The 24,723-nt window shown below is 40.9% G+C and overlaps 1 protein-coding gene across 1 annotated transcript in view; it reads left to right on the forward strand.

Moving 5' to 3' along the window:
- Positions 1-3,127: 3,127 nt before the first annotated feature.
- Positions 3,128-24,723, forward strand: part of RERE (arginine-glutamic acid dipeptide (RE) repeats) — a 175,648-nt gene continuing 154,052 nt past the window's right edge. The window contains 2 exon segments of the mRNA XM_009889653.1: positions 3,128-3,452; positions 23,619-23,689. Coding sequence (XP_009887955.1) covers positions 3,128-3,452; positions 23,619-23,689 — 396 coding nt within the window.

Genomic DNA, 24,723 nt, shown 5'->3' on the forward strand with positions numbered 1-24,723 from the left:
AAAATACATGGTTTGGGTACAGATGGGACTGTTTTAAGAGTTGTTTCCTGAAAGCAGTGTATCCTTGCCTTGCTAAGCTATAAAAAGGCTATTGGCAAAGAAGTGATGGTGGAACATAAAAACTCATGTGGTTATAGCTGCGTTGCATTTAGTCACTAGTTATGCATATGCTAAGTTTTGTTAGCACAGTTGGAAAATGAAATGAACGGGAAGTGTTTTTCTGTCATGATTGTGTGCAACTTGGACCTTGCATAACCTTAAGAATCAGTGTTACCTATGCTGGCGGTAAAGCGGATCGGTAAATGTAAGATGTGTATCTGCATGTGAGCAGAGTTCCATATTGTGTTTGTATCTTGATACTGGACTGTGCAAGTGCTTGTTAGATGCTGCTGGAACATTCTTGACCTCACTGAAAACAAGACGAAAGGACTAGCTCCTTGGCTTTTATCCTTTAAGTTCTCCAACATTAACTTGTAAACAACATTCAAGTTTTAATAAACAGGGGAGGGTAGTGTTACCTACCTTGTCTACGAGTAAGACAAGAAGTGGAAGAAGCTCTGTAAAGAACAACTTTTTTTAGGCTTAATTTCTTAAGGTGTTGTACCTAACTCAAAAATTGAGTCTTGGGACTAGTATATAAGAATAATTAGAAGTGGCTGGATGTTATCCATCCTTGGAGGTCATTGAATATAATTTTTAGGTGTATCCTATATCCTTTGTTTTCTGATCTCTAAAAAACCACAAATATCTGTTGTGCATAGGTTGAGATGTCACTACTTTTAATTTTTAGATTGCCCTGGGAAAGTAATTAGTTTTCAGTCAAAATGAATAGATTATTTACTCTCTAAAGTGAATTTTGTATCAACAACAATAGAAAACTCCTCAAGCTTGCTACTGGGGAATTTCCTAGCCTCTAGAAATTTAAGACATTTTTTATTGAGCCCCTGTAGACCATTGCTATTGCTATTATCTGCAACTCCTCTGGCAATTGGCAGGTTCATTGTAGTCCTCTCTACTGGAGGTTCGTTGGATTGCCCCTGTGTGTTATCAGAATGATGGCAGCTGCTATAAGGAGGAAAGAAAATAGAATCATTTCCTATCTGGCTGATCGGTTCATTCAGGAAATGCCTGAGAGATTCAAGCCACAGCCTGAATTGTATCAGCAAAAGCAATTTGTCTCTCTTTGGCTATTTCCATTGCTGGAAGTAGTAGTCAAGGGGGACAAGAATATTCTAGTCTGAGACTCATGTACGAGTGAAGAAATTTCAAATACACAGGATCACTGACTCCTCAGCTGACTTAAACACCAAAATAGTCTTTTTCCTTCTCTAATGTGGTTTCAGATGCTTAATGCATGAACAGTCAATCTTCTTAGGTCCCTGACTTTCATGCTGTAGCGTTCTACACAGTGGACTCATTTCAAGTTGTGCCAAAGAGTAGCTTCCGGAAAACTTATGAATTGGGTGTGGGTAAATTCAGCTTTATCTTGAATTGGTGAATGAGAGGGAAAAAGGTAAATTACCTTTGCGTGTTGGATGCACCATTCTTGAAATATCCTTCTTTCGTGGATAGTTACAGAAGAAATGGTATGTTATGATTCCTGTGCAGGAGTAACTGTAACTGTTCAGCCTGCTTCTCTTGAGCAATATTAAAAGGCACTTGCAAATACTTCAATCGGTGCAAATTCACCAGAGCCTTTCCAGAGAAGGTACTAACAATTCTAATATTTGTGCTGCTGGCTGCCGCCCAAAGATGTATCATGCAGTCTTTTGGTCCGGATCGTTTGGGTTTGACCAATAGAAAGGACGTTTTAAGGAAATTCTTGATTTTGAGTCAAAAGAATGAAGGCTCTAACTGCATTGGGCTGGTATTCTTTACCTTTCGTTTGAGTGCGGTACGGTGATAGTGTCTCACGGGGAATCATCCAGGCACCAGTTGCAGGGTACTGGAGGGGGGTCGGTGAGTGGCTGTGTGGCACTTAGCTGCCCGCAGGGGTTACAGCACGGCAGTCGGGAGCTGCTGTGTGCCCCTTGTGGTTTGGGGATCCTGGCCTGTAGGTCCAAGCTTGCAACTACTCTTGTAACAGCAAGTCCAATTTCTTAAATGCAAACTTGCATTGAAGGACCGAAAAAGATGCAGTTGGTGTTAATTGTGTTGATTAAATGATCGGCAAGTAAAAACACGGGATTATCTCTTCCCTTCCTATTCGCCAGTGGGAAACTGAATGTGTGAAAGTGATGAGTTAGAAAATCCATCTCCACGTGTTCTGTTACTGGTAAAGCAAGTGTGAAAGGTCCTATTTTTGATCGATGTAAGAGCAGATTTTGTTAGTGCACTTGTAACCACTGTGGTTTGGTTTGGCTTCAATTAATTCATTCCTGTAATCTGTGAATTACAGGTTAGCTCTATTTTTGGAAAAGCAGGGTAAGGGGAAGACTTGCTAACAGACTGCCCTGGGGGTGGCAGATGGCATTCTTTACTCTGCGCCAGCTTTGTAGGGCATCCCTTGCTGCTGGTGGGGAGATGTAAAACAACACAGCCTTTTGCTGAACTTTTTCATTTGCTTCAAGAAAAAAGTTGTACACTCTGCCTTTCTTGCACTTCCCCCTTCCTAAATGCTTTTTTTTTTTTTTTTTCCACTTGTATGCTTCCTATTCAGCCTCAGGTGAAAAAAGAAAATGTGTTCTCAGTGAGCACTTCCCATCCAAGGAGTTGTCATATTTCTGTAGTGAACAAAAGAATTTTTTTCAGGAGTTGTGAGATCTTTTTGATGATGGAGGTAGCTTCAAACATTTTACAGACACTTTATAAGTTATCATTTCTACGAATGCTTCAAAAGACCGCCTTGTATTTTGCTGTGTTGTTTTCCATACTGAATTGCTTTAGGGTATGGGTTTTTTTTAATTTTGTTTTCAGAAATTGAAATAATTTTGTATATTAACATGGGCTTTTCCCCTCTTTCTTCCCCTCCCCTTTTCAAGAACCTTTTTAAAACGCTGGGGTTGTTGGAGTGGTTGAATTTTTCCTGGATTTGAGTGAGAAATTCAGAAGACTGAAGCCCAGGCTCACTGTCTACCTTTCACGGAGGCCCAGCCGTGAGAGGACAGAAGAAGGCACGTGGCGAATCATGACAGCGGACAAAGAAAAAGACAAAGACAAAGAGAAGGACAGGGATAGAGACCGGGATAAGGAGCGAGACAAGAGAGACAAGGTGAGGGAAAGCGAGAACTCGCGTCCTCGACGGAGCTGTACGTTGGAAGGAGGTGCCAAGAATTATGCGGAAAGTGACCACAGTGAAGATGAGGACAATGACAACAACAGCGCCACCACAGAGGAGTCCACAAAGAAAAGCAAAAAGAAACCACCCAAGAAGAAGTCCCGATATGAGAGAACAGACAACGGTGAAATAACGTCCTTTATCACTGAGGATGATGTTGTATACAGGCCCGGAGGTAAGAAATTCTTATGTTATATTTCCTTTCAAAGTAATTTTGCACCAGAGCTACCATGTAGTTGGCTGCAGCAGACAGCACAATGTGCTGTCTGTTAATTTAGATTATGATTGTCCTAGGGGCAGGTTGCCACATTTCCATTAGAGAGAAATATGGATACGCATGCAAATATTTTTGACCATATCTTGATTTGTTGGAATGAACTTAGGTCCTTTTTGAAAAAAGAGCCACCCTTTTTTTTTTCTACTGCATGAATTATCTGTGTATCGTATGGAAACTCTGTTCCTGGGAATTTTGAAACTAAATTAGAGCACTGAGCACTTTGCTCCAAATTTGATGTGAGACCTGATGTGAGCTAGAGATTTGACCTGGTGGAGATGTCTCCCAGCCTTTCTGACAAGTTTTTCTGTGATTCTGTGACTTCTTTGTAGAGCTTGTCTTATATCTTCTGGTTGTGAAATATAAATCAGGTGACTTAAAATCTCATACCTATTATGCCATTGATTTCCCCCCCCTTGTTAATAGCTAGCTAATTAACGCCTATGCACAGCAGCTTAGCTATTGGTGAAAACAGACAGTGTCAGTAACAGCAAGTGTCCGGATGTTTTGGGGAGAGAAGCAGAGCTTGCAGTTGAGCTCTGGATGTCTCCGATGTGCCGCTTAATTTACATAAGGTTTTTAGGGTCTCGTGTAAGGTTTGAAGATCTAAGCTGTGGCTGCTGCCAGCTAACTTTTTCCGCAAAATGAAATTGCACTTGAAAATTAGATTATTCAGCTAGCTGTACTCCTCATTTTTGAGAAAAATTTCTGTGTTCATCTACCCAGCTTTTTAAAAGTGTTGATTGCAGTTGTTTGTTCCACCGCAAGGAATTAGTTATGTTTGGCTTTACTGTTCAAAGCAGTGGCTTAAGGGCTCTGGTAGTTTTATATTACTTTTCTGTAAAATGATGGGTATGCCATAGTAACAGCTGGAGCAAAATAGAGATGGATTCAAACTAAAAACCATAGAAATGAATGAGGTAAAATCTTGTCCGATTTTTCCATGAGGTGCTGTATATCTCAACTACTAAAATCTCGTTGTACGAGCACAGATGTAAATGTTTTAAATGCCCTTATCCAGTTGTAGTTGCTGTAAAGGCTCTAAAATGCCAGTTGTGTGTGTGGGCAGCATCAGCTGCAGATACAGACGGGCTGAAATACCGCTGGTTTTGGAGGTGGCACATTCCATACTTGTTCTTTTGTGTGAAAGTTGTAGAGTCTGTTTTCACTGAGATCTACCAACCTTTGTCAGAATAGCTTATCTGTTGAAATGCTTCAAATATCACTTCAAACCATTCAAAAGATGTTTTTCTCTTGGTCAGGGCTTGTAGCTGAGTAATATTCGTTGCGTGAGCAGTAACAATAGGGAGCCTGCAGAGGTGTCAGCTTTGGTGGCAGTCTTACTTTCAGTGTCAAAGGATGAAAAATAATTTTGAATCTGTTCAGAACAGCTGTTGTGTGGGCCCAGTGGTACAACGTGATACGCTGCCTTTATTGCAAAAAGACGTTGCTGAGAATTAAGATGGAAAAGCAATTGTTTGTGATCTCGATTTTTATCCTGTAGTAGGATGGAGAAGTGTTAGCACTCTGTAAGCAGCAGGTGCAGTGCTGGAGTCGCTCTGGTGTAGCGGTACTTGGACAGAGGGATATTGGCAGAACAGCAGGAATTCGTGCTGCAGTTATACGGAGTTTGCACCTTTGCCAGATAATTGACAAAGGAGAGGAGCGAGCCTGGAACTGCTGGGGGTGTGGGGAGAGCTTGGATTGATATGCTGTAGTTTTCATGACAGTATCCATTCAGAAGAGTAATCTTCATGTACAGACGGGCAAGAGCTTCAGGGATGGCTTCTCCCTTCCCGCTCGCCAGCAATACCACACTGGGGGGACTATTTGTGGGCTGAAAAGTGAGGGAAAGCCTCAGTCAGAGCACAGGCGTGAAGATGTGTCGGAGAACCTGCACGAAGCCAATGCTCTGTAAATGCTGGCCAAGCACCACTGGGGCCTGGTGGGGCTTCACGGAGCACACATGCTTGACGCTGGGAGAACGATCTTCTCTAACGAGCCGAGTACTCCATCAAACGTATTTTGGTAGTGGTTGTTGCAGAACCAACGATAGGACTTCTGCCTGAGGAGCAATCCCTCTGTATGCGAGTGTTCGGCAGGGCTTGGCGGAGGTTGCCTGATCTGGAAGAGGGTTTGGAAGTTGGTCTGTCCACTCTCGGCTAAGACTGGTGCCGACCACAGGCAGCTTGCTGCCTTCTCTCCCTGCCCGCCTTTCTGCACCCTTTGAAGAAAAGGGGTTGGGGGGAAGCGGTGGTATCTGATCTGGAGGAGGTTGTCTAGTGAAAGAGCAAGGAAAGCCGTGGAATTTGTGATAATTGAGATATTTTATACCCGTTTTAAAATTTTAAAATCTGCTTGTTAAATTTTGCATTTTATTGGTAGTAACGAGCATAGGAGATGTACCCTAGCATTGAAACTTTTCTGTTCAGTTTGCTCTTTGTGCTTTTCTTAAACTGCAGAGAGCAGCCAGAACACACATTTTTGGTTAGCTCATTGTTGGGGGACATGAGCCTAGCTGAAACCTTAATCGACTATACTGACTTAAATTTTATGTAACATAATTTCATATCAGGAGTGAAACCTTGAATACACATTTCAGTGTGTAATACATTCTAACGCAATTTTAGCATCTATTGCAGAAGAAAATCTTAACTTCTGTCTTATGGCTAAGTTACATATAGGGAGATGTATTTGTAAGGGTACAAATTATGTCAAACTCAAGAGGTATTAAGAGAGTTTAAATTAATGAGACTTGCACAGCAAGGATTAAAAAGACGAAAATTAAAGGTGTGTGCAGAATGGATAGTTGTTTTCAGCTTACATCTTTTAGGCTTTCAGGAAAGGAAATCCTTTCCATTCGTTTGATTCTTTCTCTTAAATACTCTTATCTGATATGGATGAATGTTAAAGGTCTGTGTGTTCTTACTATGGAGTCCATGGTTAAATCTCATTCGATGTTTACCCCGTTGCTGTACAGGACTTAATCCAACACTTAATACTATTTTTTCTATGTTGAGCTCAGCAGCTATGTTTGAGTAACAGCAAATAAACTGTAAGTAAGTAGATAATAAAGATCATTGAATTTTTTTCAAATAAAAGGTTACATTATATTGTTACTATATAAATACTGTTCTGACTAATTTGCTTAGATATAATGAACGTATGCATAGCTTTAAACCATGTATTAGATGCTTAGATATAATGAACGTATGCATAGCTTTAAACCATGTATTAGAACGTATTGAGTAGAGCTTAGACAACACTATGCAATTAATCTTCTCTACTTCATTGGAAATCACACAGGCCTATGCTAAAAGCTTGTTGGCCCACTTCCCCATCTGTCCTCTCTGTTCCCATAACCTCCCTCCTTATTTCCTTCCAAACCTTATCTGTTTGGGTTTTTTTTTTTTTCTTTCCTCTTGTTTTCTCACAGTTCTTACCTTTCTTTTGTCAAAATGACTGTCGTGGTAACTAATTTTTATTGTGCAGTGTGTCTTCAGATTTGCTTATAGGCTTCCTTAGCATAAAGTAATGATAGTATAAGATAATTGCATCAAGACTGAGATTTTTTTTTTTTCCTTTTAGATTCAGTTAGACGATTATTACACGCTGAATTTCCTTCCATTTCATGTGCAGATTGATTCCCTTCTATCCTTTGGCTTTTGCCAAAATATGGGGTGGTTTCCCATACAGTTTGTATCCACGTGCAATATGGTTAACACATGGCTCCTAATTGGGTGTACTCTAAAACTGATGGTCTTGATTTGTAGTATGGTTTTTTTTTGCAGTTCTACTTTTTTGATTTTCAGACCGTAAATGAATTTGAATCCTTTGATACTCCGCTGTGCAAACCAGAGTCTAACTCCAGCTGTGGCTTGGGTTGGGCAATTGCTCTCTGTACGATTTTCTCTATAGAAGGTGCTGAAGGGCTGTCAGTATTGTGCCGGACTTCAGTGCCTAAGGTGCTTTTGGAACAGCTGTCCAGGCTTTGTCTAAGTGCCATGTTGCTCCAAACGCGGAGTAATATAGCGGCTTTTCTATAGGCGCTGCTTTTGATACACTTGGTTAAGAGAACAGCTTGCCTAGCTGGAGGAGGGAGCTACAGGATGGAAAACAAATAGCGCTCTCAGTAACTCTAAATTTTTGGCCAACGTAATGAAAGATGAAAAAGGTGGTGATGATACTGTTCCAGAGAACCTTTTTCCCTCCCTGTACTGGAGGGAAACAACATGCTTAAAGTCTTACAATGACTTGACGTATGGAGCTATTTTTCTCGTGTACCTTCAGCTTGTCCTTGAACATGGTTATTTTCTTTTCAATATTCTAATAAATTGCTCTTGTGAAATAAATGGGTTAAGATTGCAGAAAAAGTACATAACAGGAATATCTGCATCAAAATAATAGCTACTTATAAGGATGCTTTTATTGCCCCGATCCTTTTTGTTCTCTGAACTCTTGCGTACCTCTCTTGCTGGAGGAAGCTGTCAGTCTGTTCAACAAGTCAGGAAGAAATATGACTCTATTAAAGCCACAGAACTTAATACTGAGGATATTGTTGCTACTGAGCAGACCGTTGAATTGCCATCATGATGGCACCTTGAATGCTGGACTGGAAAAACTTTGTTGGATGAAAGTATAAGTTGATTTGGACCCTCAGGAAAATAGATGACTTGATATGTCACCTGGAGATGAGGACAATGTTGTTTGCTCTGCCTATGTAGAAACATTTAAAAGGATCTGCAGGAATTAAAAGGATTTATGAGGATCTGTTTCTACAGTGACATCAGTAGCTATATAAACAGCACATCAGCAAAAGGAATCAACATGAGGTAACACAAGGCGAGATGCTTCTGCAGGGAGAGTAGTGTGTTACAGGACTTCACCGTTCTCTAGCAAATTGCTTTGGAGTCGCTTATATGAGAGACTCTTCGTTCGACGTGTTTTAAGATCAGCGTGCAGCTGGAAGCAGAGGTGCAGAGTGTTAGATATGGAAAGTGCAGTTTGATACTGTGCAGGGAGAGAGACAGAATTAGCTTTATGTGCATCCTGGAACATCTGGCCTTGTATACAAAAAAAAGGAATGTGTCTCTGCCGCTTTGAGATGTAAAGGCAATCACTGTTTGGGACAGCTATTGGACTTTTCGGTTTAGTTGTCTTTTTTAAAGTATGGGAAATCACTGTCACTACAGTGCAAGTGAGATACTGCTACCAGAAAATATAACTTGAGTAATAACTTTTCTGGATTTATAGGTTGATGTCGCTTTAAAGTTTTGTTAGATTTCTGTCCCTGAGTGCTGTTCGGAGGCTCCGTAGCCCCAGAAGCTGTTATCTGGACAGGCAGCAGAGAAGGAGAGAGAGACTGAATTTGCAGGTCGAATGCAGTGTTGTGAAATACTGCTGCTCAGTTGTCACCAGATGTATCAGAGTGAGATCTTACATACTTTTCACTTCGATACATTCTGTGTTACAGCTCATGTGGCCGTTTTTCAAAGGAAGCACTTCATAAGCTATGAAATAGTTTGCAGTCCTCAGCGGCTGAGATGTGAAGCCCGCAGGCGTAGGGTTATTGCACTATTGCAGTGAGAAAATAACAAAAGATGGTGGGTCATCTTCTGTGTCATCCATCCCCAGCCCTGACACCGAAGTCTGTCCTGTGGAGTGGGGCCAATGGAGTTCCAGTCACAGTGGAACCAGAGTTATATTTACCTAAGATCTAGTTGGACTGAGATTTCTTCTAGCTATCTTAAAATCCACTGTCAATTTGGTTAGCAAGCGTTAGGGACTTGGGGGTTGGACTAGATGATCTCCAGAGGTCCCTTCCAACCCTGACCATTCTGTGACTTCCGAGCTTCTAAGCTGTAGTTTCTCTGGCGTAATCCTTTGCTAAATGTTCCCTTTACTGTATCTGTGCTGAGATGTTTTGCATTGTTGTAACTGAGGAAATTGCTTGAAATGGTTGTTTTAATCTAGAAACCTCCAGCAGCTTTATAAAAATATAGATAAACAAAAACCAAATAAAAAGCGCTTCCTGCCTCTGTTTACTTTACTAATAAGTGGTATGCTGGTATTTGGGTTGAATGTTGGTGAAACTGAAATGCCGGAATTTGGCTCATGCTCTGACAGTGATTGGCTTGTGTTTGACATCGACCCATGTGTTTGTCATTCTTCTAACGCTGCCTCCTATTCATTCTGAGGGCTTTACCAGCTGAGAAAGGGGGCCTTGCCAGAATTAAATGTAAAAACACTATTATATGGACATGAATTTTTTTTCCATAAGCCTTAAAGTTCTGACAAGTGTTTTTTAGCTGCTGAAAAGTTGGGTGGTGTGTGTGAAATTCTTTTCTAGGAAGTTTTAAAATTCAAATTTTAAGCTTGGGCAGAAGGAAGACATGCAAAGAAATTATTTTTTCAGCTATATGTTTTAATTTTAGGGGGTCTTTGGCCAGACTGTTTTCTGTCCATATTGTGTGGATTGACCCAATTTATCATGGAGATGTGTATCTTCGCATGTGTGGTCTTCTCTTCCCTCAAAAGCTTTGTAGTTGAAAAGAGCGTACATTCTAACATGATGCGCTCTGTATTTCCCTCTTCGCTTGAAAGTCTGTTGCCATTGTGATACTAGATCACTGACATAATAGGTGACTGAAATAATCAGATGTTCAGGGACAGACTTTCAGCCGCTGTAGCTAGGAATAACCTCAGGAGCTGTGCTTCTTAATGTGTTTATAAAAGTTCCCTTCTTTTTCACTCTTACACCACTGTTTTCAGCGTTCTGCTTATGTGAATATTGGTGAGGAAAACTCGTAACAATTTTTTTTAAGGAGAAGAGGTTATCTTTAAGATTTGTTTCAATGGAAACAAATACATTCTTTACATATTCCTCCTTTAGTAGTTAAAGGGGAAAAAAAGAAGGTAGAGAAAAGGCCTCCATTGGTAGGTGAGTCTTAAAACACATCAGCAGGGTTAACAGAATGCACATAAGCATTTAAAAAAGCGTAAAAGCATCACAGAAGAATTTTCTCTGAAGTTGATTGAAGTCTGTAGAGAACGGTTTCCACGTGCAGCTGAAGCTTGTGTTACTGTTCTGTACTATTGGATGCAACAGCAGTTGTGATCAGTTTTTATTCTCAGCGTTTGAAAAGTTCTGAAAAGTGTGGTTTTTATAAAGGTGAGGTGAGTAATGTTAGAGTGTAGAAAATGATTAAGGCTACATGACAGCATACATCGACGACTTAACTGCATATAACTAATTTTCTCTATATATGTGCTGTTAGTGTAAGTAGTAAACATAAGCCAAACGTAAAAAAAAAAAAAAGGCAATGCATTTACTGAGTTGATATATACTGTTAAATGCGGCAAGCATTGCTCTGTGTATGGACGGCTGTTGGTGCTTGACAGATGGAGTCTTAAGTGCAGATCAAGGTTGATCTAGCAAATGGATTCCTCTGGCTTTGTTTGGCTTCTGGGTATAAATCCTGAAGAGCGACACAGAGGAGGCGAGGGTACCGGGGGGGAGGGGGCTCCAGGGGACAGGGGGGGGTCGAGGGTACCGGGGGCGCTGGGGACACAGCTCAGCCCAGGGTGGTCAAACAGGTAGTTTTTCATATTGCCTTTGTTATTACCTGAAATTGTGACAATGTTTTCATAACAGATGAATTGCCCAAGTGGGGAATTTTAGATAAGACTTTCTCTCTAAGGTTGTTGTTAATACTTGATCTGTGAGTTATCCCTCTGTGTTCCACCATAACAAAACACGGGGCGCTAACGAAAGGAGCTGTACTACCAGCTGTGCTGCTGTAATGAAGTATTACTAAAAACAACACGGATTATGTGAACTCTATAAACATATTCTGTGTACTAAATGAACTTCGTAACATGTTCCCTGAGAAGCTTGTAATGCAAAATAAAAATACCGTGTAAAGCTGTGGTGTTCTGGAGCTGTTACAGGATGAACGTGAAACTTCATGTGAACCCCTCGTTGACATAACTTTTTTTGGTGTGACTGCAGCAGCTATATTTGAAAATCTGTTGTAACCATAGGTAACTGTGGAACACAGATAAGAGCAGTTTTGCAGACTGCATTAGGGAATTATTTTTGCGGAGGGTGAATGTAGAAGGATTTTAACCTACGCAGAAAGTAATACTTCCTGGGGAATGCAGCACGCCGTCCTAAAACTAGGCAAACGGAAATTTTGAAAGAAAAACACAGTGAGTGGGAAGCAACTGTGGAAAGTTGGACTGAGGGGAAGGAATTCCTTGAAATAGTGGTTTTCAAGCAGTGAAAGTGGAATTTGTGGCTGCAGTAATTGTTCATGGGCTGTCCTCAATTTATTTCAGTTAAAATGGTTTGAGCGTCTAGTGTATGAATTTCACAGCCCCTTTTCTTACTTCCACTGCATGGAAGTTGCCACATCTTCCATCAACTGTTAGATAAAGGAGTGTTTGGTCAGTGATAATGGCACCACCTGTGTATGCAGTAAACTCAACTCTCATTTTAGCTTCTGCACTGGGAAGGATGCTACGCTTTCCCCTGTAGCACCACAGTTTACTTTATGCCAGAAGATTGTTTGCACTTGCGGCGGGAGATCTTTCTGATAAATTGGGGGAGGAAGGGAGTGAAATTTAATCTGTCAGAATTTTGATCCTGGGCCTAACCTCTGCTGCTTCATTTTGGAATATGTGAAAAAATCTTGTAGAAGATGGGGGGATGGAGGAGAAAGTTCATGATGGAGGAGAAAGTTCACGATGCGGGAGAGATTCCTCTAGCGGTTTGACACTCCGTGCGAGGTGTGAGCAGGTAAGTGCAGGGAGGGTGGTGAAGTGAGACTGCTTTTTTTTTTTTATAGTTTCCAAGTGGAACAGAAAATGAAGGAGGTTAAATACAACTTGAGAGTTGATGAAAATAAATTCTCCTTTGAAAGTTATCTTCATTTTCATGGTACTGCTTGATGGGCCACACTGGTAAGGTATTCATGTCTGTAACGGGACATCTTCCAACTGATCGTTGAATTATTTTTTTTTTCTGTATTATCATAAATTTGGGGCAACCTATTTGGTTTTGTACCAAAGGGAGAGGTTTTTATGCACAGTGTCTGGTCGCAGGGCATGTGTTGCTCTAAAGAAGCATCTCAAGTAAACTGAGCTACAAATGGAAATACTTTTGCTTTGTTTCAACATTGGCAGGAAGAATGGATCTATTGCTCATCTTTTTTTTTTTTTTTTTTTTTCAAAGTCCAAAATGTGTTATGGATGGTTTTACCGAAAGCCATAAAGATATTTAAAGCAAAAAGGGATCAGAAACCCTGCTGTAAAAGGAGTGCCTAGATGTACATGAAAACTGATACGGATTTAAGACTTTTTCATTTTGTATTGTTTGTTTAGGAAAGAAATATACCTACATGTAGACATATATTTATTTTTCTTTGGCTTGAAGATTTATGCTTGTATTTTTACTGTGGTGATTGTACTATTCCTCTTACTAGTAAGGAAAGCATTTTTTTTTTTTTTCATGAAATGGGCATTTCTTATCTAAGCAGCTGACTAGCATACTAGTACGATCATTATCCTTTAAAATGAAGGAAAAAAGGTAACGTACCGGTGTGGTGACACAGTATACACACTTCTGCTGTAAGGTCAGCTTTACAGCTGCTGCACTAACGTGTTCTGTGGAAAAGGCATCTCAGAGCTATTTACAGACTGAAACAATAGGAAAATATTTTTCATTTCAGAAAATGCATATCGATTTTTTTCGAGTACAGATATTTTTCCAATGCTGCTAGGTGTTTGCAGGCAGGTGACTATCAGGTTAGCAGACAATGGGGAGAATGTCACGTAAGCTTACTGCTCAGGAGTGCCTGTATTTGCATCTCGGCAGGCTTTGAGGCAACAGACTGCAGTATTTGAAATAGCATTCTGTGAAAATCAGCCTCACCCAAGTGACACATTTAGTTTCCCCCTTGTGAACGTGTGTTTCTGTTCAGGGATGCACCGACAACTTATGAAATGAGTTACTCTCTATCCATTCGTCTAATCTGGAAGATGAAGTGATGGGCCAATTACAACTGAAACAGTAATTTCTGTAACTTTTTTCTAGTTGAGGGCTACACAAATAAAGCCCATCCATGTTGTGATGAGGTATTGTAGTGTGTTGCACTTTAATTATCAAAAGGGTAGCCGAGGGAGAGAAGTTAAGCGACCATTTGGTATTTGTGGTGGGCTTGGGAAAAGAAGAGTTTTCTCTTCCAAGTCCTCTTGGTGTGCTTGTTTTGCCTGCTAGAGCACGGCAAAGCACGACACACGGTTATGTGTGTGGCAATCGAAGAACTTCTTAAACTCAAAGCCACGTAAAGATGCCTGTTTTCACATTAAGTACAGCTTCATGGGCCAACTGTCCGCTGTTGATTTCTTCTAATGTGACCATTGACGCGTTGTAAAAACTTGGAAACACAAGTGGATGGAAAGTGCGTGAGAAGAAAGACTCTTTTTCGAGTGATACGGAATCTTGATACCTTAATCTCTTCAGGGTTTTGTGTGTATTGGCCAATTGCGTGCTCTAGTCAAAGACACTGTGGAGATTGTTCACTTGATTTCATGTAGACCATGACAACTTCTTCTATTGGTTTCTTTAGTCCTATTATTAATGTTTGCGTTTTAAGGTCTCAGAGAAATTATCCATAGCTGTTGTTCTTCAGGTGTGATGCAGGTGTGATGTAATTTACACATTAACACATTTTTAGTAGAAAAAAATGTTAAGGATATCTTTAAAGAAAAATAAATGAGGTCATGTATTGATGTGGTATACTTGTGGTGCCGCTCGTCTCTTGTGACTCCCAGAGTCCTTTAGAAATGAGTGTCCATGAAGAGCTATTGACGTGCATCCAGTGCAGCTTTGGGAGAGAGGTGGCCACGCAGGCATTTGTGAAATATCCGTGAGAAGCGTTTGGAGCAAATGTTGCACCTCTAGCAAAAGCTTGCTGCGACCTTAAAAGACCAGAAAAGACCGTTTTAAATGGCGTGTGTGCAGTAAAGCTTATGTCTTGCTGAAGAAGGAGCTGTTAGACTAATTGGTTATTTAATTACATTTTTTTTAATGGTCTTCACTCTTATTCCCACTCCTTCTTCCTTTTCCTGTATTTAATTGAAAAAGAAAAACAATTCTAAGACAGGAGGGTGCCCTAGCGTGAGTCGGTGGCTGGGCATCTACAATGTCTTTGCTTTCGGTGTGGCATTTTTTGGTAACACTACTTTCTGTAAGAAGATGTTTGGTCTATATCAAAATTGTTAACAGGATGTGAATGCATCTTGCAAGGAGAACCGTATAGTGTTGTGGACATGCATGAAAAGTGCAGGAAAATAATTGGTGTGGGAAATCGTGTAGCTGGGTGCCTGAACCGCAGAGCAGTTGCTTTTGTAAAATCGGGAACTGCGGACTACAATTAGCTGTCATTAATTTTGTTGAATAGAAATATGTTCCATTTATTGTACAATCAGGAGCCAGGCTTGAATGAGTTTAAATAGATGAAATCTAAATTATACTGACAGTCCATTAAACAGCAGCAAAACCCCTTAAAGAAAATGGATTCGCTATGATACCAGTTTATAATAAAATCATTTGCCAAGTAAGAACTATAGCCCCGGCGTCGGGAATACTCCTGTGAGTTTCAAATGAACACAGTAAATTGGTTGAACCGTTTATTGCAGAACAGGGCTCGAGCACATTGTTTTCTGACAAGGAGCCAGCAGTGTTGCCTGAAATCTGCTCAGCAGGCAGTGACACTAAAAGATCAGCCGAGCAATTTGTTTGTTGTCAGCCATATGGGGGGAAGAGAGGCGACTGTATAGCTCCCTACCTGTCAGTCGTAATATTTTTCTAGTTAAAACCATGTGTTTGTCATTCCCAATGCATTCCTCTCCGCATCTCTACGTTTGTGACTAAACCATCCTGCTAAGTGCGTTGCTGTACTCGGAGGTCTGTTTCCGTTACTGACCTTTGTTTTCAAGGGTTTGGTAATTCGTCTGTATGTGGCATCCAGGCAAATTCAGATTTCAACGTTCAGAATTCATTGAACGCTGCAAATACTTTTCTGATCCTTTGAAAAGTACCACTTGGTTACTAATGATCTGAAACTGCTAATATCGTTCTCCTAATCTGAACTGTTACTGAACTGTTTTGGGTGATGGTGGGAAAGGGTTGTGGCTTTCAACTACGTGAGAGGCTGAAGCGAGGAGCCTTGCTGTGCTTGGGTTTCCCACCGGGTTTGGCTGGGTTTCTGGAGAGCAGCTCAGAATTGCCTGATGGTGCTGCTTCAGGGGCTGGCGGAGGGCACTAGGACAACTAAGCCTTTTAATTTTAACCATCGGAATGGAGGAATGTATATATCCTTTAATTCTGGGATGTAAATATCCTTTAATTCTTTGCCTGTCCCACAACTTGTATTCAGTTTTTTAATGGTTTCTCAGATCCATACAGATTTCTACTGTGGTGCAACTGAATCTGCAGGCTTAACGAGAGCGTTGGGCTAAGTGCTGTCTCTGTATTAATTTAGAAGTGGTGGATGCGGGACAGCAGTGTACACGTGTGCTGCAGGGATACGGATACCCAAAGCCGCGTTTTTTAGCACTCTGATGGAATGGTTGAACATAGAGCATGTGCTGCTGCTGCTTACGTGAGCCCGATGGCTCACCTGGTTGGTTGTGACAATGTTGGAGTTGATGCATGAGCTATTCAAATTCAGTGTCTGACGAGCTCCCTCAAGTTGTACCTACATTACAAGTGGGTTTTTACATATCTCTAGCACCATTTTGCAGAACTTCTAACATAATTGTATCTGAAGGAAAGCAAAAGGAGGGAAAGAATGCCTAATCCAGTAAGATACTGGGAAGTGTGTGTATATTGGAACCCCGGTTGCTCACAGCTACAGTGTGGGGTCTGAGCTTGTGAGTGTTGCAGTATGATGGCAGGGGGTTGTAGACAATTCCTTGATGATGGCTTTCAAGGAAGATCTTTCCTGTGGAAGCGTGGTGCTGTGCAGAGAGCCCAAGGCTTTGTTTCTTGCATGATGCAAGTGTTGACTCATGAGATAAAACCTAAAAGGATTCTAATTGTGAAGATGGTTACTACATAAACTGCAGCACTTAATCTGATAAAGGTTCATGTGTTCAGAGAAGTGAGGTGGGGTGGGTGGGTTTTTTGCCAGAAGATCTTTAAGTCCATGCATTGAAGCTCTAATTTTAAAAGCAGCTTTTAGTGTGGGAATATTAATGTAACCCTTCAGAACTAGGGCACATCTGGTGACTATCACAAGCCCAAAGGCGTAATGACTCTGTACCATGTGTCGTAGAAATACTTCATCTCCAGTGGGACATTTTACACGAAATAGGAAAGGAAGCAAATGCGGTCGTGGTTGGAGACAGGCGGTGAATCCCCCTGGCTGCGCGGGGAACTTACTCTGTTTTGCCATTGTAGTGGCAAAGGTTACGGAAAGCCCTTCTCCCCCCCCGGGCTTTTTTTTCCCCCCTCCTGTTGGAGAGTTTGCTGGTTTGTCACCAGTAGACTCTGTGGTGTAACAGATGAGATGGTTAACTTGTCTGAGGTGGCCCTTGGAAGCTGACGTGTGGATGTTGTCTTGCTGTGGAGAAAGGCAGAGTGTGACTGTATCGCACACCCGTTTCCTGTGCGGTTACTTGCTTCGTGCTGGCTCTTATTTACTAATAAATGCAGGATATGCCAAGATGACTGTCTTTCAGTAAGAGAGATTAACTTGTACTTTGGTAAGTGTGTAAGGATGTTCAGACCAACAATATTTGCTTGCTATATTTCATACTGTAGCTTCTTTTACAGTAATTTATTGGTTTACTGATTTTATTTTTTTTAATGAGTCAATGTAGATAATCAGGCATCTCCTTTCATTTTCTGTTAGTGGGATGATTCTGTCTACAAAGGGGGTCCTGAGCCTTGCCTAACAAGACACCTCCTTAAGTTCAGTTTTCAAGGGGTCTTTGCAGATGACCGAGCAGCTGACCCAGAACGTAGGTGTCGATGCAGCTGTAATAAGGACTAGAAGAGAAAAAACGACCGGGAAGGGAAGGAGTTTTGAAGGGTTTGGAGGTGGACAGAATACAGGCTAAGAAAACACTTCATTATCGCTACTTTGCAAGTTAAAGAAAGGGAGCAGGGAGAAGGTAAGTGAAGGAACAGTGGTGATGCAGTATGCACAGTGGGATTAGTGGTGTTTTAGCCGAGGCCTCTTGTGAGGTGGGATTTTGGGCAGCTGGGGTTTGGAGACAGGTTGTCGTGGAACGGTGGAGAGCGAGCACTGGATATGGAGCCAGTGTGGTGGTGGTCATGAGTGTTTGTTGGACTTCTGAAATGTGTTTTGTTTTGTAGGGAACTTACCTTGTCAGGGTTTCTGTGCAAACATGTATTGCTCTTAAGCTGCCTAATATCAGTTGTTGTTATCAGGAGTTGCAACCAAGTTAGTCCACTGTCTGACGCTGACTTAACTTGGATGAGTAGGCGTAAAGTGCAATGGCTTAATTACAGTTATGGGCCACTCGGTTTATCATTCCATATAGTGAGATGATTAACGTTTTGACTATTGGATAGTATTTATTGAAAACCGGGGGGCTGGGAGTTGTGTATCACTGTAGAGCAGCTTCAGTGGACGTGACAATGAGCCATTCAGTTGATGACATGTTTAAATTAGGAAACTTAGTCAGTTTGATTTTATTGTTGCTGTTGGGCTTTTTGAGTGGAAAGGATTGAATGTTAAGGTTAGTAGAAATGAATATTAATATCGCAGGAACAAATAGAAGTCTGAAACATGCCTGTATTGTGAATTCCTTTCTGGAATAATAGATGTCGAAATAACAAACCAGAATTTTTTTTCAGGTGTCTGAAGGGCGAGTGCTTATGGGTTCATTGTGTTTTAGGCTGACAAACGGCCTCGGGCTTCAGACTTCCATTTAGCATGAAGAGAGTGCCTGTCGCTCAGTTTATATAAACCTGCTGATCAGTAAAAGAATTCAGAAGCAAGTAAACTTGTCTGTGTGAGGAGCATCCTTATTTTGAGATTTTAAGTTCTTTAGCTGTTTCTTTACGACAAGGGTGCAATAGCACATTCCAGTGTGCTAAGGATGAGGAGGGGCTATGCTGTATTTTTCATGGGCATAAGTGGTTGCATTAGAAAAATGATAATGTGGTCTTTCTTTGTTGCTTGGGCCCACATCGAAGCTGCTCTTCAAAAGAATGCATTTGTATTCCAGATTTCTGGTAAATGAAAGTAATTGCTTTTTATGGTGAGTTTTGAGTGGCTAATGTGAATGCATTCATAAATATTCTCTTTATGGGGGCATTTTTCCAGTTTCTAGCATTCACGACACTTTATGGGGGCATTTTTCCAGTTTCTAGCATTCACGACACTGCTTTGCGCCTGGATTAACTCGTTTTCTTATCTGGTCCCTATTGCTTTGGAGACATCTTAACTGGATATCATCTTTGTTTTAAGTCTTGGCAGGCAGCCAGCAGTGCCTCACTTAAATGCAGTGTACCGGTGAGTCAACACGTTGGCTTTATCCATAGCAGATGCCAGATTCTTTCTTTTGTGTTACCTGGTCCAGGGGGATGCTTGGCTGTTTATCCTGTGTGCTCTCTGATAGCACTCTGAAAAGAAGGCTTGTGAAACTGAATATTAAGACAAAAAAATCTTGAAAGTTGGGGTGTTTCCAAGCTTTTTATACACATTCCCCAGTGGATCCTGAAAAACTTTGTGCAAATGAGCGGGTGGAACATCGTGTAGATGGGCGATTCACCTGAGATACTGAGCAGTTGGGGCAAGCGAGAAGAGGGCTGTCAAAAGGGAATGATTAGCCAAGGAAGTCTGGGATAACAAAACCGTGAAGGGAATACTTTGATATGGTTAAGTGGCTATGGCTTCTGAATAAACTGGATTGTATCGTACTGTATTAATGCAAGGAGGCACAGAGGATGCATTTGGTGCAAGGTAGTTCGGATGCTTACCTGCCTGACTGCATAGTTTCTGTGGGATTTTCAGGATTTTGGATGAAAAGTGCTATATGACTGTGAGTTACAAGTCAAATAGATTACCGTTCTTCTAGTGTTGATGGTTGATTACATATATGCTGTTTCAAGCTTTTAAAATGTACATATGCGTGCTGCCGCAACAGCTGCTGCTGTCGTAGCTAGAGAATACACAACTTGAAATTGGTCGTTTGGAAAAGACACGTCGTACTTGAAATAAACGGATGTAATTCTTCTTGATTCCACAGAGATGCTGGAGGTTGCTATATAAAACTGTTTATCATTATTTTCTTACTAAAGAAGAAAAAACCCCAAGATTTTTAGTGCGTTTTACATCCATGAAGCCGTTACAGATACTGAAAGTACACAGCAGAAAACTTAGAGCTGATACTACTACTTTCCTGTGTAGCCTTGCTATTTAGCAAGTTTCCTGTGATGCCATCATCATTACAACAAATCACCGTATTTAATAAATTCTTGGTTAGCACTAGCATTTTTGACAGACTGTACTCCTGACCATGTCTCTTCCTCTGCTCTAATGCTAAAGTGGTATTAAGGGTTCATAATAAATCCAGTATGTGAGTTAACTTTTCTCACCGTTAACTTTGCTTTAAAATTCTTTGCTCTAAGACTTTCTTTAATGCTTATAGCACAAAAATGTCTTTTAAACACCTGCCTGTCTAATGTTGGTTGTTTCACTCCTTTGATTCCATTATCCTTCTTCGCTTTATTATCTCTGGATTTAGTTGGGGTTAGGTTTACATCAGGTGGACACCTGGTAAAAAGATGCTAGCTGTATTCAAGTGCAATTCTTACTTCTGTTGGCATTTTTATGCTAAAAAGAGCTGTGCAGAAGTTCTCAAAAGAGACCAGGACTCTCATGGAGCTATAACAGACAGCAAGCCTGGGGAAGCCTGGTCAGTAGTGGTGCTTCTCACGTTAAAAAAAAGGCTTTTGGAACTTGTAGCCTCGGAAGTTGTGAATTTGTTTCAGTGCTGGTTTTGTGGATGCTTTTGGAACGAGTGACCAAAACTTATTACGGTAACAGAAATCTCAAAGATTTCAGTTAAATTTGTGTAAGTTGATCAGTGTTAACTTACAGTTAATAGGAAAAAAAATCAGCAGAGCTGTTTGGTTTGGAACTCGGGTGCTAAGTTCTGATTCAGAACACTTGCTGTGAGTTGTTAGGTTTGTGGGAATGTGAACACAACTGTGCTATAATTACAGTGCTGCTGCAGGCTTAGGGACGAGCTTCCCTCATGCTGGTAAAATTATGATTTCAGGTTAATCCGGATTCTTATCCTGTGTCTTTCACTTTTGGTATGAAATAAGCAATACATCTTCATCTTAAAAAAAGAAATCTGTTTTGTCAAGCTCGTTTGCTATCAAATGCTGTTGCGAAGTGATTAACAGTGCGGTTTGCGAAGGATGGAGAGCGGTGTGGTGAAGAAGCCTGTTTTACAAATAGTGTTGCAGGTAGAAATTGGACACTTGGGTTTCCAGGCTTTGCTTCAGCTGGTTACCATGGTAATGTGATAAGCAGCAGGAAGGGGCTCCTTGCCTTTCCCGCGGCATGAGCGTTTGAGAGGACGCGGATGCGCTGTGTTCCCATCCGCGTTCCGGGCGCCCCTTTGGGCGCTGTTGCTGTCAGTCCTTCGTTTGGGCTTTTCTGCGTGTGGCTGTGAGATGCTCCTGAACAGCCATCTCTTCTGTGAACCTGCGCTCAGACCAGCGCCTTTTCCAGTCCAGATTGAAATCTTGGGTCAGTATAGCTGAGAAATAACTTTGTCTTTAAGTTCCTGCCGTTGAATGCACAATTTTGGCTGTACTGATCAGCAGGCTTAATTTGGGACTGGTACATAGAGATTACTTTATAGCCTCTGAGGAAAAGAAGCTCTGCTCTCACGGTTTTGCAGTTTGAGTGTTGATGTGATGGGTAGTGCCCAGTGAGGATGCTGGAGGCAAACAGTTTTGCATCTGAAACACGGTGTACGAGCTTTCAGGTGTAATTCTTCCGGGACTACTTGTTTGTGGAAACCTTGACATACTGCTGACATGGGACAAAATAAAGGTCTGCTTGCAAATTTGTAGAGAAAACAGAATTTAGGAAGACAAAGGAAGGTACAGAAAAGGAAGACAGGGGAAAAAAAAATAATTTACGCTTTATTTTTAAATGACTGGTAGAAAAGATAGAATGATTTCCAACATTTTCCCCTCTTGGTCTGACCATTGAGATGGCGAGGAATGTCTTGTGCTGTAAGAACACCACAAATTCTGTGGCTATGAAATGCTCCAATGTAGGAAGAGTTTTTATGGTTGGAAGTATTGGACTGTAACTCGAAAGTTCATTTCCTTGCTTCAACATAAAAAAAAAAAACCCACTCCAATGTCAAAAGCACAACTCTCTGAAATCTCAGCCTGTCACCTGACTACTTCAGGCTACGATTTCTTGCCTGTAAGATGAAGATCATTGGTGTTTTACTGGAATGTTAGTATAAACGAGCATTGCTGGCTGAGACTACGCTTGTAGACAAAAGCGGCGAGTCCGGACCTTTGTGATCGCAACACGGAGTGCAGGATTTGGGGAGCGGTGCTAACTGCATGTAAAGCTTGGGTTGCCAGCAAAGCTGCTTTGATCCTGGCAAACCGTCAGGTACCTGAAATGAATGAGGATGGGTACTGCACACCTCTCTCTGATCAGAACAGGATATTGTACTGCTGCCACATTTAAAATGAGATGCACATCCATGTAATTCCGGCATATATCATTGAAGTGTTACGGATTTGAAACACGTGGCCTTTTTTCAGCTTGGTTGATGTAGCTGCTAAGATTCTTTCTGCACTTTTGATATTCTTAAGGTATTCCTGCTAAATAGCTGCTGAGTTTCTTTTAAATTAATCTTTGAGTTAACTCTCAGTGGTGAGGGAATTCCTGAATACAGGTTGGGTTTCAAATGAACAACAAAGGGTTTTTTCTTTCAGGAGGAAGATGTTTTATTGCTGTAAACAATGACAGTGCATCCTTACGAATGCTCTTCATGGAGCACGTGAACTAGAAAATGTTTGTCTTCAACAACTTTTAGATTTTCCAAGACGTGAAGCAGGGTATTAGTTATGTTTTGAAATGTGGCTTATAAAACTCTAGGACTTTGGAATTTTTCTGTAGAAATATAAATAGGTCCATGGAGAATCATTCATAGAATAGCTGGTGCTCTTTGTCATCTGTCTTTTGAATAGCAATAACCTATCTGAGTATAAAAGGAAAACACGACTGTCCTCTTGAATATTTGTGTGGCTTTGGGAGCACTGTCTTTGCCTTACAGCAAGCTGTGTGTGAATTTTCTGATTTCTGAGGTTATTATTATTAATCAGGCACTTCTTTCCCATCCTTGCTGTAATTGTATTCTGAGGCACTGCTTTTGTTGTGGGTAGTGCCAGGAATGTTTTTAATGCAACAGACCTTATTTTACAGCAACCTTGTAGAGTCCAGTTGTCAAAAGCAAACAAAAATAATTACTCGGTTTCTGTCATGTCAAATGTAATTTGAGAAAGCCCAGTCCGTCCCTGAGGTAAATCTAATTTAGTTTGCATTTCATCTATGATTGGTTGCCTTGGTTTTCTTCACAATTAGAAGAGAAAATATGTTAGTACGAGGGTCTTAATAGCAAGCGAACTACAAAAGGTCCCATTAGTTTCCTGTCTTATTTTGATCTGGTTCATAGGTTGTGCTCTGGGCACTTTTATTACCTAGATACTGAATGGTTTTATGTGGCTTCCTTTTGTTTTTCTAGCAAAATGTCTATTCAAATCAAAGTTAATTTTTATGCAGTTAATTCCCTTATTTATCATCATAAAGCATCGAGTTTCTATTTTTAGATCACACTTGGAATAAATTACATGTTATGCAAATGAAATGGTGGCTCTTTCTAAGCTTAAGCTGTTTTTTAACTTAACCTGGTTTTATGTTCTTTCTTGGAGGTACAGAAGTTAATTTCCATTATTTTAAAATCTTGTTTTTTTTAAAGATTGCGTATATATTGAAAGTCGCCGGCCGAATACCCCGTATTTCATCTGCAGCATTCAAGACTTCAAACTGGTAAGGAAAATTTTCACATCCCCTTTTCCCTGCCCCATTCTCCAGTGAGATGGCAATATTTCTTAGTCTGGGTCTCTTCTTGTAGCTCCTTACTCCTTCCGAGTAAATCTTTAGCTTCTGAAACAGCTAAAACAGTTTTGCTATTAAGACAGTGATCTATCTTTGGTGTAGGCTTAGTTAACTGGGCTCTAGAGTTCAAACTGTGGTTTATGTCTTTATATGGGTGTTTAATCCACAGAAATGCTGAGTGTTTTGGGGAAATTGGGGCTCAGTAAGTTAAGTTTTTCTTGGGAAGTTAAATTTGGCCGTGCACAGCTGTGTAATGGGAGGTGGGTGGGCTGACTCGTGGCAGCATCTTTCTCTCAGCGGATGGGTGGACCGACAGCCGAGGATGCAAAGAGAAAGGAGACCAATATGACAGGTCTGTATCGATGTGGAAGAATACAAAATAACATTTAAGAATACTTTAGCACTTCATTCTTTTAAAATGAAAGTCGGGGACTTGTGCAAGAACAAATCGCTTAGAGTTGTGGTTTGTTCCTTTTTATCTGAACTTACATGCTTAAAAGGTGAAACACCTTCCTTCCTGCGTAAGCAGGAGATTTGGGAAAGGTAACTGATACTGCTCATTGTCTTGCTGTTGGTTTATGGAAGTTCTCAATATGTAATAAACTGTCCTTCTCATCAATGTATAGTCTACAGGCATAGGTCACCCACTGTCTGTTGCTATCAGAATATATATTCCTCTTCCAAGCTTTCTTACTCAAGTTTTCCATTTTACTCCTTACAACTTTATTTTGTGAGACCATGGTGGAGGAGAATGTGTGGACTTCCTTCAGTGTTGGTGTCCATGGTAGCGCGTGGCACTTGGGAGCGCGTGCTCGCTCTCCCTTCTTGGCCCCCCCTTTCTTTTTTTATTTTAGAGGAGTTGTTGGTTTTGTAGGTTCTAGCAATGGGTTGCATGTATGCAGGTGCTTTTGTGTCTGACTGGAATTACAATGTGGTAGTTGTCATTCTGGGCAATAAGTTCCTGC

This window comes from Charadrius vociferus, unplaced genomic scaffold (genome assembly GCF_000708025.1).
Source record: "Charadrius vociferus isolate BGI_N301 unplaced genomic scaffold, ASM70802v2 scaffold477, whole genome shotgun sequence".
In the NCBI taxonomy this organism is placed as follows: Eukaryota; Metazoa; Chordata; class Aves; order Charadriiformes; family Charadriidae; genus Charadrius; species Charadrius vociferus.